The 17,394-nt window shown below is 43.3% G+C and overlaps 1 protein-coding gene across 2 annotated transcripts in view; it reads left to right on the forward strand.

Annotated features, from left to right (window-relative positions):
- Positions 1-17,394, forward strand: part of MCC (MCC regulator of WNT signaling pathway) — a 494,592-nt gene that overhangs the window by 206,343 nt on the left and 270,855 nt on the right. Inside the window, exon 1 of one of the 2 annotated variants that reach the window (XM_033178901.1) lies at positions 5,079-5,736. The exons of the other annotated variant lie outside the window; for it this stretch is intronic. Within the exon in view, the coding sequence (XP_033034792.1) occupies positions 5,680-5,736 (57 nt within the window). The 5' untranslated portion in view covers positions 5,079-5,679. Of the gene's footprint in view, positions 1-5,078; positions 5,737-17,394 lie in introns of those variants that run through there. 2 annotated transcript variants of the gene reach the window in all.

Consider the following 17,394-nt stretch of genomic DNA (forward strand, 5'->3'; position numbering starts at 1 on the left):
AACCTGATGTTTATCACCAGTAGAGGGTACAGACCAGACCCAGAATCTATTCTTTCTGCCATGTAGAGATTCACTGAAGTCAGCAGCCATACCCAGAGAGGCCAGACTACCCTAACAGAAAGGTGATGCCAGTGTGCCCACAGCATGGTATTGGTGCACAGCCTCATCCAGTCATGCCCAGGGCAGCTTCCACTTACCCAGAAATGTTCCCAGGACTACTGCTGCCTCTTCTCTTCCCAGGGACCAGATGAGAAGAGACTGGGCTTTATAGAAGACAAGGCCTCAGGAAGGAGAGGAACCCAAGCACCAGGCTATTGCCTGATTGCAAAGCAGGTTTTCCTCCTTCTCCCAGACCTTCTCCCTCATCCTGATAAATTCCCCTGCCACCTCCTGCCCACACCTCTCCATAGGAGCTTAATCCCTGCTGAAGCAGGAGGACTTGAAGAAGCTTTCTTGGAGCGTTCATATTAAGGCAGCCACAGTATAACAGGATTTGTAGGCATGTAGATTTATATTCTTGGTAAACCCTGGCAAGCTCTAATTGTGAAACCTTTTTCTTATAGCCTGAAACCTACTTGGGGCTTTATTCTTTGGTGTGTTGAGATGACACAATGAGTTAGTCCTTACGTTTCTAACATTCGTATAATATTGACCCAGTTGCATTCTTGTTCAAAGTAATATCTTAGCTTTCTTGATAGCAGAGATCCAAGACAATGAGGTAAAAAAAAAAAAAAAAAAGTAAGACATTTAAATTACCACCAAAAAAATCATTTCATGGAATTTTAGATTATAAGAAAACCAATCTAGACTCCCCCTCAATGCAAGGAGCCCTACTCTTTTTTTTTTTTTTTTTTTTGAGATGGAGTCTCACTCTGTCACCCAGGCTGGAGTGCAGTGGTGCAATCTCGGCTCACTGCAACCTCTGCCTCCTGGGTTCAAGCAATTCTCCTGCCTCAGCCTCCTGAGTAGCAAGGATTATAGGTGTGCGCCACCACGCCCAGCTAATTTTTGTATTTTTAGTAGAGATGGGGGTTTCACCATGTTGGTCAGGCTGATCTCGAACTCCTGACCTCGTGATCTGCCTGCCTCGCCCTCCCAGAGTGCTGGGATTACAGGCATGAGCCACTGCACCTGGCCTGGAAGCCCTAGTCTTTACATGCAATGGGGTTCAGCATGTCCCACATATACCTGAACAATTTCAGGAGTGGGGATCACAACTACTTATTCCCTTGCATTGACAGACATTTCTCTGTCTTACTTTCCTTGAGTCAGAATCTGATTACAAATTATCATTAGTCTTTGTTTCCCCTTCACAATTGCAAAGAGGAAGTTAGTTTACTTGTCAAATAAGTGTTATCAGTTATTATATCTCTGAATTCTTGTCTTCCCTACTGTATACATTCTCCCGTTCTCCCAACTGTTTCTGTTCTCCTAGGAAGAAGTATCAGCATCCCCTCCTCTCCAAGCCTACTCCAAAGCTAATCTCATAGTTTTTGTCCTTCCTCCCACCATCCCCCAGGCTTTTCTCCCTTTTTAGGAACTTTGCTCCATCTCCTGGTTTCCCTTAGCTGCAGCCTACAAATACACCCATTCTACTCTCTATTCAACATTGCTTATCTACTTCAAAAGATAGTCTCATCTCCCAATTTCCTGTCACCATCAGATTTATGGAAAGAATCATGCATGGTCACTACCCCCAGTTTCTCCTCACTCCCTATGGTAATATATCTACCTTCTTTCTCCTCAGCTTTATAGAAATCTATCTTTGAAGGACAGTAATGTCTTTGAAATGATCTTATCAGTCAGTAGGCTTCTCTACCCTCTGTAACATATAATATTGATGCTGCTCCTCCTTGACATCTTCCTTAGACTCCCAGATGCAGAGGTCTCCCGGTTATCTTCCCATTTCCCTAACTGACCTTCTCTATCATTTCCTCTTTTATTGTTTGGCCTCCATAAAAACAAAACAAAACAACCTTCCTTAAGATAGTATCCTTAGACCACTTTTCTTTTCACTGCCCTCTCTTCCTGGGCAAATTTACCTGATTTCACGGTTTTATTTATTATTCTAACAGAGATAACCTCGAACCTCCATCTCCAGCGCAACCCTGACTTATCTCTATAGTTCCATTTCAGGCTCCTGCTGAACATCTCCACTTGAATATCCAGATGCCACCTCAAACTCATGATACCACAAACCTAATTTCCTCCCAAAGCTATTTATTCTCTGGAATTCCTCATATTTTGAGGACATTACCTTAACCCCAATCAGCCAAGTTCTAGATCTACAAGTCGTTTTTAAGTTCTCCTCTTTTCTCCATAATTTCCATCTACTTTCTTTCCATAGAGTCTCTTACATCTGCCCCCTCCTGTCTATTTCCATTGTCCCTTCTTTTTTTTTTTTTTTTTGAGACGGAGTCACTCTGTCACCCAGGCTGGAGTGCAGTGGTGCGATCTTGACTCACTGCAACCTGTGCCTCCCGATTCAAGTGATTCTCGTGCCTCAGCCTCCTGAGTAGCTGGGACTACATGGTGCCCACCACCATGCCCAGCTAAGTTTATTATTATTATTATTTTTTGAGATGGTGTCTCACTCTGTTGCCCAGGCTGGAGTGCAGTGGTGCGGTCTCGGCTCACTGTAACCTCTGCCTCCCAGGTTCAAGTGATTCTCCTCCTAAGCCTCCTGAGTAGCTGGGATTACAGGCACCTGCTACCATGCCCAGCTAATTTTTTGTATTTTTAGTAGAGACGGGATCTTACCATGTTGGCCAGCCTGGTCTCAAACTCTTGACCTCATGATCCTAGTAGAGACAGGGTTTCACCATGTTGGCCAGGCTGGTCTTGAATTCCTGACCTCCACCCACCTCAGCCTCCCAAAGTGCTGGGATTACAGGTGTCAGCCACCACGCCTGGCTGTCCCTTCTTAATTCAGGCCCTTTCAACCTCTAGCTGAACTGCCTTGATAGTACAATTGGCATGTTCATTTCCCACTTTCAACCTACCACATCTGCTGCTGCCAGATTGTGATGGAGTTGGATCTTATGTGAAGTATACGTATTGAAGTATTCAAGTCATTGTTTATGAAGAAAATCTCATACAATCAACATTACCCTTGAAAATGCCTTATATTGTCTATAAAGTAGAATCTACAGACACTGCTTCTCAGTAAGTTCAGCACTGCTAATTCTTCCTCCACTTTTGGAACAGATTACTTTTCTTTTGGTTGAACACCAGATGAAGTCATCTGCTTGGTTTTAGGGGTGGTGTCGTATGAAAAATATGTATCTTTAAACACCAGAATCACATTCAACACTAGCCTATTTGAGTTCATATTAGTTACTCATGAGTGTGATTCAAATCTACTGGAGTATCTAAAAGCACAGCTCTGATCTCCATTATTTCTTTGCTAAAAAACCTTTAGTGGCTCTCCATTGCCTATTGAGAAGGCCCATTTCTTTAACATGGCACTTAAAACTGTTCACTGTCTGACATCAGCCCCCCTTTCTCACCCAGCTTATGCTCCAGAATGGAATGCCTGTGATCCCCCATGCCCACTCTGCACATTCCAGTCTCCATCCATACTTTCTCTCACAGTGGCCTGGAATGCTTTCCCCTTACTTCTCATCTATGCTGAGCTCAGCCATTCTTCACAGGTCAACTCATATACTGCCTCTTCTAAGATTCCTTCACAGACTCTTCTCTCCAGACCCTGTCCAGATAAAATCATGTTTCCCTCCTCTGAACTGCAGTCACTCCTCATTTGTACTGTGTTTATGGCAAGTCTCATTTTCTATCTAAAATTGTCATTTCTGTTCATGTTTTACAAGACTATAAACACCTTCAGGGCAGGGGCAGTGCTTGAGTCTTCTTCATAGTTATGTATACACCACCATTTCCAGCTTCAAGCATGCAGTTTTCAACAGATTTCAATGAAAAGATAAATTAAATAATGTAGCTTCCTATCTCCTCCCCCATGCAGAATGTGCTCTAGTTTGGCAGTGCCCAAGAACTTGGGACCCAGTGCTCTAGAAAGAGCAGCAAACTTTTCCTAATCCCAGCAGCGCCTCCATCAGGCAATGAACGAACTCAACAAGAATGGGGATGGGTAAAATGTTATATGCAAATAGTTGGACTCTGCCCCTTCTTAAAGAGCAAAATAAACATGAGTTTTAAAAAAGACCATGGACCTTAACAATACAATGGCTTTTTCACAGAAGGCTCCAGGAAATGCCAAGTTCTGTTATTGGGGATGGAGACATTTTGTCCCTATTGTGTAGAAAGAGACTGATGAGGTTTCTTAAGCAATTTCGCAGAGCTACTGTTTTGAAGCATCAGGACATTTTCTGTGCATCTCAAATTCAGTGGAACTTTAACTTTGTGGAGAGAAAAATCCTAGTTCCCCTTTTACCCCATCTCATCTCTCTCCCAATAGACACAGGATGTTTTACCTCGGGAACTCAAAGTTGAAGGGGAGCTCAGATCCCAGGGGTTGACTGGGTGTAACAGCCCCTTGAATCTTTTCTGAATCATACTTCACACTCCATAAATACAAATCTACCTGCGCTCAAACGAGCAGGAAGATTTTTAAGGAAGGTCTGGGGGTTGGGGAGCCTATCTGACATGTTTCAAGGGATGGGGCCTCTATATTCATTACGGACATGCAGAAAATGTACTCTACCCCAGTGACAGACAGAGGGAGTTTGACAGTGAATTTACACCCGTAATGTTGACTTTAGACTGATCAGGGAAAATGACTACCCTGCACCCTTGTAAAATCTTAATGTTCCGTGAGAAGTGCACCGCGTTGTCTGATGTACAGTGTTTAAGTTTGTCTTGACCTTATTAAATCATGGAAAGCAGCTCCTATGAGGGAAGTTTTTTTTTTTTTTTTTTAATTTCCTGCACGATTATTCAGGTGGCTTTTCCTGTTTCTTCTCCCCCTCCTGGACTCGGGTCCTTAATTACTATTGCAGAGAACTGGAAGGATGCCTGCTCTCCCAGCACGGTCTCCTCTCCTCGGCCTCCAGGCTCCTCGCCCCCACCCTTTTCTCCCTCTAGCCCCGCCTCCTCCGCGCACCCCGTGGCCAGCAGCTAGACAGCTGTGTTCAATCAGAAACCACTTACAACTCCAGACGATTCAAAGGGGAAACTTCAGCGTGAAGTGCAGCTCCGCTCCGGCTCCCTCCAGCTTTCCTTCCTTCTCTGGATTCCGAGGCGCGGATCTTCCTTGCCCCACCGCCCTAGTTTTTTCGGGAGCTCGCCGGTGCCCTCTAGGGTGTCGGCTCGTGCTGGGAGGTGCCCTCCATCCTGGTAATGGGGGGCGGCGAGGCACCGTAGGAGTGGCGAGGCGGCGCCCAGGGTGGCACTGCCCTGGAACGGGGCGCTGGGTGCGCGCGGGCGGGCGGGTCCCTTCGCCGGCTCCGCCGCTGCCGCAGCTGCGAGCGCGCCACGCCACCGAGCCCCCTGCAGCAATGGCTCGTCCGTGAAACGCAAGCCACGGCTGCTCCTTTTAAGAGTGCCTGCATCCTTCGTTTGCGCTTCGCAACTGTCCTGGGTGAAAATGGCTGTCTAGAGTAAAATGTGGCAGAAGGGACCAAGCAGTGGATATTGAACCTGTGAAGTCCAACTCTTAAGCTCCGAGACCTGGGGGACTGAGAGCCCAGCTCTGAAAAGTGCATCATGAATTCTGGAGTTGCCATGAAATATGGAAACGACTCCTCGGCCGAGCTGAGTGAGGTAAGAAACAGCTGAGGTCGGGAGCTAGCATTTCTCGGGCGTTTGCTTTTCCACAGATCCCTCTCCCCTCGACCTCTCCACAGCCCTACACCCTATCCCCCTGTGCTCCCAGTCTGGAGGCAGCGCAATGGAAGATTAATAGATTTTCTGGATCTTGTTTTAACTTGTAGTGCTACTCAGGAAATGACCTGAACTGGCTTGATATTTCAGTCTGAAATGAGTGGCTTAAAAAAGAAACCTCTCACCAAGCCGCGAGGCGTTTTACTCACGACAGTCTGCATCCCCTGTGCCTTCCCACCCGCTTCCACTAATTTGTATACACCATTTTATTTCCCTGATCGGTAAAATACACGGACATTCCAGATGAGTTTAAGCCGACGGTAACTAATTTGGTGGGGGTGGTGGTGCTGAGGAGGACGCATTGGATTATTTCATCTCCCCCTTGGCTCCCACGTGCGATGCGTTTGGCTAAGTTCAAGCAAGGTGGTCTCTTCCCTAGGCTGAGATGAATGACCCGGCCCTGGGGAGGAGTCTGGGAAGGAAGCACTTCAAAGCCGCTTTAGAACTTTATTTCCTGCCCGGGTCTGGACTCCTAAGTCTTTGAGGCCAGCGCATTTACAATTCCTGGGCTCCCACTGTAACCTATCCACTTGAGTGTTTGAGACCAGCTTTGAAATTAAAGCTACATCAAACACTATGCAAATATGTGAGCGGTAAGAAGCCCAAAGCCATCTTTTTTCATGACTTTAGGGATGCCTCGGACACATCCCCCAAAGCTTTGAAAACCTGAAAAGTGGTGATGAGAAGCCGGTAGAACTGGGTGCTCAAAAGAAGAGGAAGTCTGTGTGCTTAGTGTCTACAGCTAAAGGCTTGGTGTCTGTGGGTTTCCCTCTTGATACCATCACTGAACCATTCATGGGGACAAAAGTAGCATAAGTAGTCCGTGTTTCTTGAGTATGGCTGAAGAGAGGAAAGAGGAAGAAAAGGAAAACAGTGTAAAAGCAGCCGGAAGGCAGATAATGGTGATGTCAGATTACCAATGGTGAAGGGCAAAGTGAAGGGATGGAGCCCTTGGCGGGGTGTGTGTGAGGGAACACCTGGTGATGGGAAGAGGGGGATTAAATGGGGTTGGGGGAAACCTAGGAGGTCTGCCGTCGGGCTGGTGAGTGCTGTTGAGCCCTGCCTGGTGCTCTTAAGTGTCTTGCTGCTGTGCTGTTCCTGCTCCGGTTGGAAATAGCATTTTGAGGTGCTGGCTGAATGAAGTAGAGCATTTCCTAATCCTTACGGCTGTTGCCCCTGTGACGCAGAAGGCTCAAGAAATGCTGAGAGTGAGAACTTAAAAATGGGAGGTGAGGGGGAGGCATGAGTATTTAAGTGACTTTTGCCAATTTTATATTTAGACAGCGGTCTCAAATCTGAACTAGAACGCAGGGCCCTGCTCCATCACTAACCCTGTTTCAGGAGAAGGCTTTGGTGATCTTCTAAGGTCGTAGAAAACCCCAAAACTGAAGGCATTTCTTTTGCAGAGACTCTGCCAGGCCCTTCACAATGTTTCTATGTGGCAGAGTGATGTCCAGTAACCTTTGTTTAAATGAATCATAGACTTGGGAGGAGGGGGACTAGAACCCTGAGTGAAGGAAGAGATGTGGATCGACTTTAGTCCTATTGACGTGTTCTTGAGCACATTGGGTGAGCAGAGAATATGACCCTCAGGTGCCACATAAAATTATCCATTTTTTGCCTAGTTGTATCCACTCCTTAAGTAATCCCTATAAAGCTTGTAGGCAAATGAAAGAATTGAGAGTGCTTTGTGGTCCCTGCATTGGCTGGAAAAATATTTGAGCAGTTTATGACATAATATTGTTCCTAAGGAAATAAGTTCCTTCCTCAACTATATCCTTTACCAGATGTTCTTTTCTTGTCATCGGTGTCTGCTCATTCATTTTTGCTTTCTTTCGAGCCAGTTTTAGGTTCCATGATTTAGTTGTACCTCTTTCCAATCAATGTTAGTTATCCTGCAGGTTGAATGGTAGTTATTTTTACTTTTTGCACGTATTTTTTTTTTATTTTTATTTTTTGAGACAGAGTCTCACTCAATCTCAGCTCACTGCAACCTCTGCCTCCGGGGTTCAAGTGATTCTCATACCTCAGTCTCCCAAGTAGCTGGGATTACAGGCATGTGCCACCACCCCAGCTAATTTTTTTATATTTTTAGTAGAGATGAGGGTTCGCTATGTTGGCCAGGCTGTTCTCGAACTCCTGGCCTAAAGGGATCCGCCCACCTCGACTTGTATGTATTTTAAATTAGAATATGTGTAAAGATAATTTGTAAGGCAAGAGGGAGTGTGTGGTTCATACCTTGTGGACCCTAAATCTCAGTTCAATTTAACATGGGCAGTAACTTTAGTATTTACTGTTTTTCTAATATCCACAGAGCAGTATCCATAGATTCACATACAATTCGTTTTTATTTCTCACATTAAATCTTTGGTGAAAATTTTCTTTTCCCTGTCATTTTTCTCTTAAACACTGGTTTTCGCTTAGTATCTTGTAGGGCAAGGTTGCCATTCACTTTTGATAGTTGAGTCCTCCTCCTCACCTGGAAGCAGAACTAATAAACCCTCTCAGGGCCCCTTTAGTGCCATCTCTCTGATTGCCCAGGAGCCTCAATGCTGTCTGGAGGTCACTGTGGGGTCAGATTCAGCCTGATGTTCACTAGGCATTTCAGGGGCAGGAAGAACTCTGAAAAGACCTGCCATTATCCTGGGTATCATAAACAAAATGCCTCTCATTGGTGTTGACTTGTGGGCTTACTCCTTCTGTAAGGGTCCCCTAGACACAGGAGTCATTGACTCTTTGACAGTAATGTTGACGCTGACTCTCTAACATCCTGAACTAGAGAGTGAGTTTAATCAATTTCTGGTTGTAATCTGCTGATCTCGTTAGTGAGAGCAGCAAGCTTTGGTCAACCACTGAGGTGTTGGCCTCTGCGCCTAGTACTCCAGGAATGCTTGGATACTAGGAGGGATTTGGGTGTGAGGGATACACAATTAGGAGACCTAGGGATGGGTGTTGGGCATGAGGTGTTTTGCATGTGTGAGTACTTCAAGATGGAAAACAGGAAATTCATGAGTGTGTTCCTTTTGTGTCTTTAGTTTGAACAATAGTCATTTAAGATCCTGAGTTGATTACAGCAGATAGTAAAATTGCCTCCATGAACATTCAAACATATTTTTATGTATTTATTGAACATAAATGACTTATGTCAAGTCTGAACTTTTTTTGAAAGCAAAGGAATTCATAGCAGTAACGACAGAAATACAAAAGGAAAATGTAGACGGATAAACTAGTGATTTGTTCTTTTTTCTTGGCTATAGCTGTTCCTGTCATAAAGATTTGAAGGATTTTTTTAAAAATTGAGATTAAGGAAAGACTTCAACATCAGGCAAATCAAAAGCACTGCAAAAATTAACTGTTTGACATTCAGCCTCCCTCCCCCATGGTCAAGAAGCTGAAGGGCCACACTTTAAGCAGCATTAAATTCTCCCAAAATCTGTCAAGGGACAGCTCTGGCATGTTCTTCTTTGTGGTCATGAGTTTTAGGTCAGCAGTTAGCTCTATTGGTCTTGGTAAAATTTGTGGGGCCAGTATGTAGTTTACTCTTGTTAAATAATCCCAGGTACCTGGAAGGAAGAGATCTTAAGGTTTGGCAATATTAGGGTAAAACTTGAATTTACTCATTCTTGCAGAGTAGTTATCTGCTTGATCTGGTTGTCTGGTAGACAGTTGCCTATTTATGTACAAAAATAAAAATTTGTTTTAAAAAATTTGTCCCTTGGCAATCATAATCTCTGGAGATGAAAAAATATTCTTACTCAAAGAATTTGTACAAAGCAATCAACTTGAACTCTTTGCCTTTTAAACATTATTTAAACAATGGGCAGACAAAATTCTGCATCACCATTTACTTGAAAACATTGGATGCCCATGGAAATCATATATCCCTTACTTTCTTCTTAGATCTTCATTCACAGCATTTTGTGTCATATCATTCCACTTCTGAATTAGGCCGTAGAGGCAACTCTCCATGCTTTCACCATTTGTGTGTTGAGTAACTCCTGAAATGCCACCTCTTCACTGATGCTCTAATTAGAAGTAGAATTATATAGAAGAAAGTTGTTCTCTACCTAGATTATCTTGTGTAACTATCTCCAAGTGGCCATCTCACAGCTGTGCTATCCTTCCTCATCAAATTAATTGTAAAATATCAGCATTGGACGGGGCCTGAAAGATCACCTAGTATTCACATACCCTTTTTTGCCTCTTTATACTCCTCTGTCTTTAGAAAATCACACTTCATTGTAATGAGCTGTTGAATATCTGTCTTAGCCATAGCCCTATAAGCATAAGAAGAGCAGGGTCAAGACCTAGTGCAGAATCCAACAAACTGCTCCAAAATTTAGAGACTGAAAATAACCATCTTATTTACTCATGGATTTGCAGTTTGGGCAGAGTTCGGGGGGGAAGACTTGTGTCAGTGACTAGAGCAAAAGGATTTACTTCCAAGATGGCTTAATCATATGAATGGCAAACTAATGTTGCCTGTGAGCTGGGAGATCAGCTCAGTTTTCTTCAACGTGGGCATCCCTATGTGGCTTGGGCTTCCTCTCAGCATGGCAGCTGGGTTCCAAGAAAGAGGAGGTAAAGCTGCCTTTTCTCTTAAAATATGGAACTGAAATGGGCACAGGATCATTTCTGTGTGTTCTGTTGGTCAAAACAGCTGTTCTCCCAACCAGATTAAGGTTAAAGAAGTAAGTAGAAAACACCTCTCCAACAGGGGTGTCACAAAGAATTTGCAACCAATTTTAACCCCCCCAGAAGCCACAAAATGACAGAGCCTTGTCTAAAACCCTGATTTCTTTCCTTTTTTCTTTCTTTCTTTTTTTTTTTTTTGAGATGGAGCCTCGCTCTGTTGCCCAGGCTGGAGTGCAGTGGCTCAATCTTGGCTCACTGCAACCTCTGCCTCCTGCGTTCAAGCAGTTCTCCTGCCTCAGCCTCCTGAGTAGCTGGGATTACAGGCACGTGCCACCACTCCTGGCTAATTTTTGTATTTTTAGTAGAGACAGTTTCACCATGTTGGTCAGGTTGGTCTCGAACCCTTGACTTTGTGATCCACCTGCCTCAGCCTCCCAAAGTGCTGGGATTACAGGCGTGAGCCACCGCACTTGACCTTAAAACTGTGATTGCTTAATTCCCAATGTCTGCCAATGGTTTTTAGTTTTTGTTTTGTTTTGCTTTATAGCTATTCATTTTGTGGTTTGTAGTAACTCTGAATCACATTTTCTAAGCACTTCCCAGATACTGACATGCTTGTCAAAAACTCTGAGGTACCTTCTGTTATGCCCATGTTACAGGTTAGAAATTATGGCATAAGAAGGGGGAAAAGCATATCGAAACTACACAGACTATAAAAGGTGGAGTCAAGATGTGTGCCCAGGTAGTCTTTCTCCAGAGGTCCACCATGTGCACATTAATTCCTTTCATTAGCTTCTCTTACTGCCCTCAGTTTTTTATCACATGTTCCAAGGAGGGAGTGTTCTATTTAATAAGCCTGTTTAACCTGATTTGTATTGTAATCCCTATGCAATACCCAGATAAGTGTTTTTGATAAAAATGAAATGGATATGATTAGAGTAAAGGGATATAGTCACTGCCATAGCCTCCAAGTGGTGGAGGAATTCAAAGCATTGACTTTCCAGAGCCCTAAAAGCAGATTCGTTGATAAGGAATAGTTGTGATCCGCATTCAGTGGGGATTGGGAGGGAGGTTTCTATTTCTTTTTACTGCAAGGAAGGTGGAATATTACAACCTGAGACCCACTACCTGTGTATTCAGAGGCATCTCAGAGATTGATGTTACAATATTTGAGGTGCCAGAAAGAGAAGAATAAAGCTTTAAATATCTTAAGAATTAGGGCTTTCCCACCCCTGCAGGCAGGGCTTTAGGTTCCTTCTACAGTTGGCCAAATCACTGTGGGGCTGCAGAGTGCCGAGTCTTGGGGAGAAAGCCAAGGGGACCCAGTGAAGTTAGTGGCCATGGCTGCATGGCAAGGAAGCGGCTGACAGCCAGGTCTTGAAGAAGCACATGCTGAATATGACGTTGAGGTCCTGAGTCAAACGCAGTGGATAAGGTGAAGTAGATCAAGCCACAGAGATGGTTCATGTGGCTGGAACCAGGTGGAAGACAAACAAGAAAAAGGAGGACATGTGCTATGAACAGAGAAGTTACTCAAAGACCAGGTAGGTGATCAGAACTGGGATGGCCACAGACCTGGAAGCAGGGAGAGAACCTTGATTCTGAGGAAGTGCTTTGACCAATTGGGAAGCTTTTAAGTTCCAAGACTTCTTAGGGAAGCACCTTAGGGGTAGTTGCTACCAATTGGAGATGCCAGAACCCTGAGTGAGTGGGCATACTTATCTAGAGTAGGGAATGTCATGGTGATAGGAAATAAAGTGAAGTGTGCAGTTATAATAGCTGCCTAGCTGATTTGCCCAACGCAAGTCATGAGGAAGGCTTTCTCCCAGGTGGGGCTGCAGTTGGAAGGTCAAACCTGCATCTACAGCAAAATTAAGAAGCTGTTGATGGACTGGGTGTGTTGGCTCATGCCTGTAATCCCAGCACTTTGGGAGGCTGAGGCAGGTGGATCACGAGGTCAGGAATTCAAGACCAGCCCGGCCAAGATAGTGAAACTCCATCTCTACCAAAAATACAAAAGTTAGCTGGGCATGGTGGCAGGCACCTGTAATCCCAGCTACGTGGGAGGCTGAGCAGAGAACTGCTTGAACCCGGGAGGCGGAGGTTGCAGTGAGCCAAGATCACACCACTGCACTCCAGCCTGGGCAACAGAGCGAGACTCTGTCTCAAAAAAAAAAAAAAAAAAAACTTGTTGATGAGGATTTCAAAGTTAGTTTTTGACTCACGGAATCAAATTACAGAAAACAAAAATTATATTTTAAGCCGTCTCTATATTCTGAGAGAGGGGTTTGTGTTGGCAATGTTGTAAAATCAGACAAGCCAAAGAGGACAAGAATTGATAGATATTAGTTAGGACTTAGATTATTTACATTGGTGAGGGGATGTCATAGCAGAGATAAATTGTATGTAATTATTTTTTTGAACCCTCTTGCCTCCCCCATATATCTACCCGGATTTCCAACAGTGGTATCTTTCACTCTTGGGGGTGAAAAAAAGAAAAAAGCAAGTAATGTGGATTACACAGATAAACAGAAGTTCAATTTATAGAGTAAATATTTACTGGAACTACAGAGATACCCTATCTTTCTAGTGAATGTCCTTTTTCTCCTGTTGACTAGAAACAGCCAAAATCAGTAACGAGAGGAAATAGGAAACCTTTTCAAAGGTTTTCATTGCCACAGGAGTGAATAAGGTTGTAAAGCACTTTGCATGTGTGGATCTTTCAAGATAACTTCTTAAATTCAGCAAAGACCTTAAACCTTGAGAAATTCTTTTAGGGAAAAAAATCCATAATTAGCAGCTATTAATTCCAATTGCCATACAAAAAACCATATGTTGTGTTTGTTAACTTCGTAAATAAACAATAAAAAAAAGCCCATTGAATTGGGAAAATTGTGTGGTGAAGGCTACTTGATGTTTTGGTTGGTGGAATATTTTGAGCAGATCCCTTATCATGAGATTTGATCAGTACCTGGAACGTGCATAGGACATATGGGGCCAGAGGTGGAAATGCATCTTAAACCAAAGTCTGTAGTGTGTGATTATTTGAGAACAGAAAGTTTCATGAAACCTCAGTGTGTGTGTGTGTGTGTGTGTGCGCGCGCGCGCGCGCGCGCGCCTGCCAATTAACTTCACCTGGGGTTGTGAGACACACTGAAGCAGTTGTCAAAGGAAGAATGCCAACTAGGGAGAAGATTGCCTTGCAATTAGAAAAGGAATGGAGGCCTCTGATTGGTTGCATGGTGAGAGTGGGAGTAATTCCTTGCTCCTGTTTTCCTATGGGTTATGTGAACTTGTCCATAGAACACACAGCACTCTTGGACTCTCCTAGCTCTTCTCCTAGCAGCCCCCAGTGTCCCCAGCTTAGTTGTTTCTTCCCTTATCTGTGTTCAGAATACTTACAAGTTGGCCTCCTTGGGGAGATCATGAGATCTTTGAAGGCAGAGACAGAGTAAAGTTGATCACTATATTGCCAGCACCTAGTCAATATGTGGTAGATAGGACATCAGCAGACTTTGAAGTTGCTATTTGGACCAAATCCCAGTTGCCATTTTACTGTGACAGATGTGTTGGATTAACTCCTTTTCTATTTTGGTTAAAGTACCCATTCAATGGAATTTAGTTTGGTCATTTTGACTATAATTTATTATCTTGTAACCGTTCACATATTCAGTCAACAAATATTGTGTGCCTTCTACATGTCAGATGCTATTGTAAGACTGGGGATACAGCAACAAACAAAACTGATGTAGTCCCTGTTCTATGCATCCTACACAGATGCGTAGACAATACACACGTGTTCAGTGGTGATATATGCTGTAAAGAAAACACTCTTGGGGATGAAGAGGGGAGGGATGCTGTTCGAGTGATCAGGGAAGACTTCACTGTGGGAGTCTGTGAAATGAAGGACACAGCCATGTGAAGATAGGGGCCACTCATTTCAGGCAGAAAGGCAGAGTGAGGGCCAAGGTGCAGAGCCCAGGGCACTCTTGCTGTGTTTCAGGAGTAGCAAGGCAGCAATGACTGGGAGCAGAGTGAGCAAGGGGAGAGGGGAAGGAGATGAGGTCTAAGAAAACAGTTCTGGCCAGATCATCTAGGGCTTCATAAACCCTGAAAGAGTATCTGGCTCTCCCTGGAGAGTATTGAACACAGGCCTGAATTTGTTTTGCTTTCTTATTCTTTTCATATTTTGTTGGGGGTGGAGTGGGGGAGGGGTGGGTAGGGGGAGGTGTAGGGAAGAGGAGGAATTAGCAAAGAAAAGGCCAGGAAAGTTGTGTTCCAAAAGCCGGTTAAAGAAGGTATTTTCAGAAGAGGGCAGAGTGATCCATCGTCAGTGTCTCTCCTTTGGCTTCCCGCCTTTGAAGCCTGTGTATATCCCCAAACTTTCAAATTGTGTCATTTTCTATAATCAGAAGTAATTATTATGTGCCATAAAAATACACTGTAATTATTTTTTTGACATCTTCAGAGTATGTGAATTCATTTTCCCCTAAAAAGGAATGGTTTTAAAAATGGAGTGGCATGGACTCTGGCCAAGAATGATTTGAAAATTGCTTTCCCTTGATTGATGGTTCAGTATTGATGGATGCTGATGATGTAGAATATAGGTGGGTTTTGAATTCGGAAAACTGAAAACTACCTTCCACTGTCACTTGGACCCATTTCCTTCAACTATTTAGAATCAGACTTTATGAACTTTAATATCAATTTATTGATTTATAACAAATATAGCTACAAGGAGACTGGAATGCTGACACTTACTTCCTATTGAAAAACTACTTGGCAGTCAGATTATGACCAGAAAATTGCCTGGCAAACATGGAATCAGACAAAGGAAGTGCTTCTATTGGGTGGTGCTATTAAGCATATATTTGACTTAAGTGATATCTTGTCCTAACCATTTGCATGACTGATAAAGAAACTGATGCCTGAAGAAAGCTTGCTAGTGGCAAAGGGGGAAATATAGTACTGAGATTTTATTTTTCTAATTCCCTGGGATTTTTTTTTCTCTTCTGCCTCAGCTTCTGTTTCTATATCACAGGATATTTACATTAAGGTATGTATTTCAGAATACTCTGTAATTATTTTAAAAGGAGAAAGTTTAATTCTTCAGTAAATCATATCTACATATTACATTATTACAGATCACACTATCAAAATACAGTTGACCATTAAACCTTGCTGGCATAGAAACGCCAACCTGCCCCCACCCCCCGCCCCCCGCAGAAGAATTCTGTTTCGCAGACTGGAGTGCAGTAGTGCAGTCTGCAGCCTCTACCCGCTGGGCTCAAGTGATCCTCCCACCTCCGCCTCCCGAGTAGCTGGGACTTAGAGGCACATGCCAAGACATCCGGCTAATTTTTGTATCTTCTGTAGAGATGGGATTTTGCCATGTCACCCAGGCTGTGCATAACTTTAGACTACTCAAAAACATAATTGCTGATAGCCTACTGTTGACCAGAAGCCTTACTGATAACCTAAGTCAATTTTAACACATTTTATATGATATATGTATTATATACTGTAGTCCTAAAGTAAGCTGAAGGAAAGAAAATGTTATTAAGAAAATCATAAGGAAGAGAAAATATATTGATTATTTATGCAGTGGAGCATCATAAAGGTCTTCATCCTCATCGTCTTCATATAGAGTAGGCTGAGGAGGAGGAAGAGGGAGGTTTGGTCTTGCTGTCCCAGGTGGCAGAAGCTAAGTTTACACATGTAAGTGGATCAAACATTTGCAGTTCAAACCAGTGTTGTTCAATAATCAACAGAAATTAGAAGAATTTATTTTTAACTCTGGTTTTGGGGTGTGTGGTAATTGTCTGCTCGCAACAAGGCTTTTATTGACAAGGATTGTTGGAGCCTAGCAGATACAATACACCATTCTTTTTTGGGGGAGGATAATGAGATGAGCTTACTCTTTGGCTGGTTTGCTAGCCTCTGTGTGTTGACAGGGCATGATTGGTCAAGCCTATCCTCTCTTTAAAATTTCTCAGCATCCTTGATAACACTTGTTCTTTTCCATTTCTTTTTTAAAAAATTTTCTATTTTTGATTGTAGCTGTCCTAATGGCTGTGAAGTGGTATCTCATTGTGGTTTTGATTTGCATTTCCCTAATGGTTAGTGATGTTGAGCATGTCTTCACATGTTTATTGGTCATTTATGCATTTTCTTTGGAAAAAAAATCTGTTCAAGTCCTTTGCCTATTTTTAAATCTGGTTTGTTTTTTGTTGATGTTGAGTTACAGGGTTTCTTTGCATATTCTGGATTATTAATCCCTTAGTCGTCTTCTCCTTTGTCCATTTTTTATTTTCTCCATATTGGGGCTTTGCACAGTACTCACACCTTGGTATTTCCAGAAGGAGTGAAAGTGAGTATAAAATATGGCCCAAGAGTGAACAGTCTCTCCACAGAAAATGGCTCTGCCAAAGCCCAGGAAGGCTCCTCCAGAGTGCCCAAGAATAAGCAGCATTCTGATGCTTTGTGGGGCCGGGGTACTTTTCACAGGCTGACACCCAGCAACTCTACTTGTAGCCTGACTAGCAGTGTCAGGCAGGCACAGAGTTAAGAATTATGTCTGTGACATTTGAAGAGTTACAGTTTTCCACCAACATGTGATTTCACAGTCTTCAAAGAGGAGTTTTAAGAGAGGGCTTTAGCAAGAGGGGCTTGTGGAAAGTAGCCAGGAAGTCAGGCTGGTCTGTTAGATTAGGTAACTCAGTTACTGTATTTCTTGGTGATGTGACTCTAATCGTGGTTAAACCAAAATCTAATTTATTTTCATGCTTGATTGGGAGCACTTTTGATGAAGTATTTGAATAAGAGTACACGCCATACGGGACTGCTGTGGGAATGCAGTCGTTCAGAGGTTGTTGTGCCTGGGCTGATTATTAACAGGGTGTT

This window comes from Trachypithecus francoisi, unplaced genomic scaffold (assembly GCF_009764315.1).
Source record: "Trachypithecus francoisi isolate TF-2019V2 unplaced genomic scaffold, Tfra_2.0 Lachesis_group2, whole genome shotgun sequence".
Classification (NCBI taxonomy): domain Eukaryota; kingdom Metazoa; phylum Chordata; class Mammalia; order Primates; family Cercopithecidae; genus Trachypithecus; species Trachypithecus francoisi.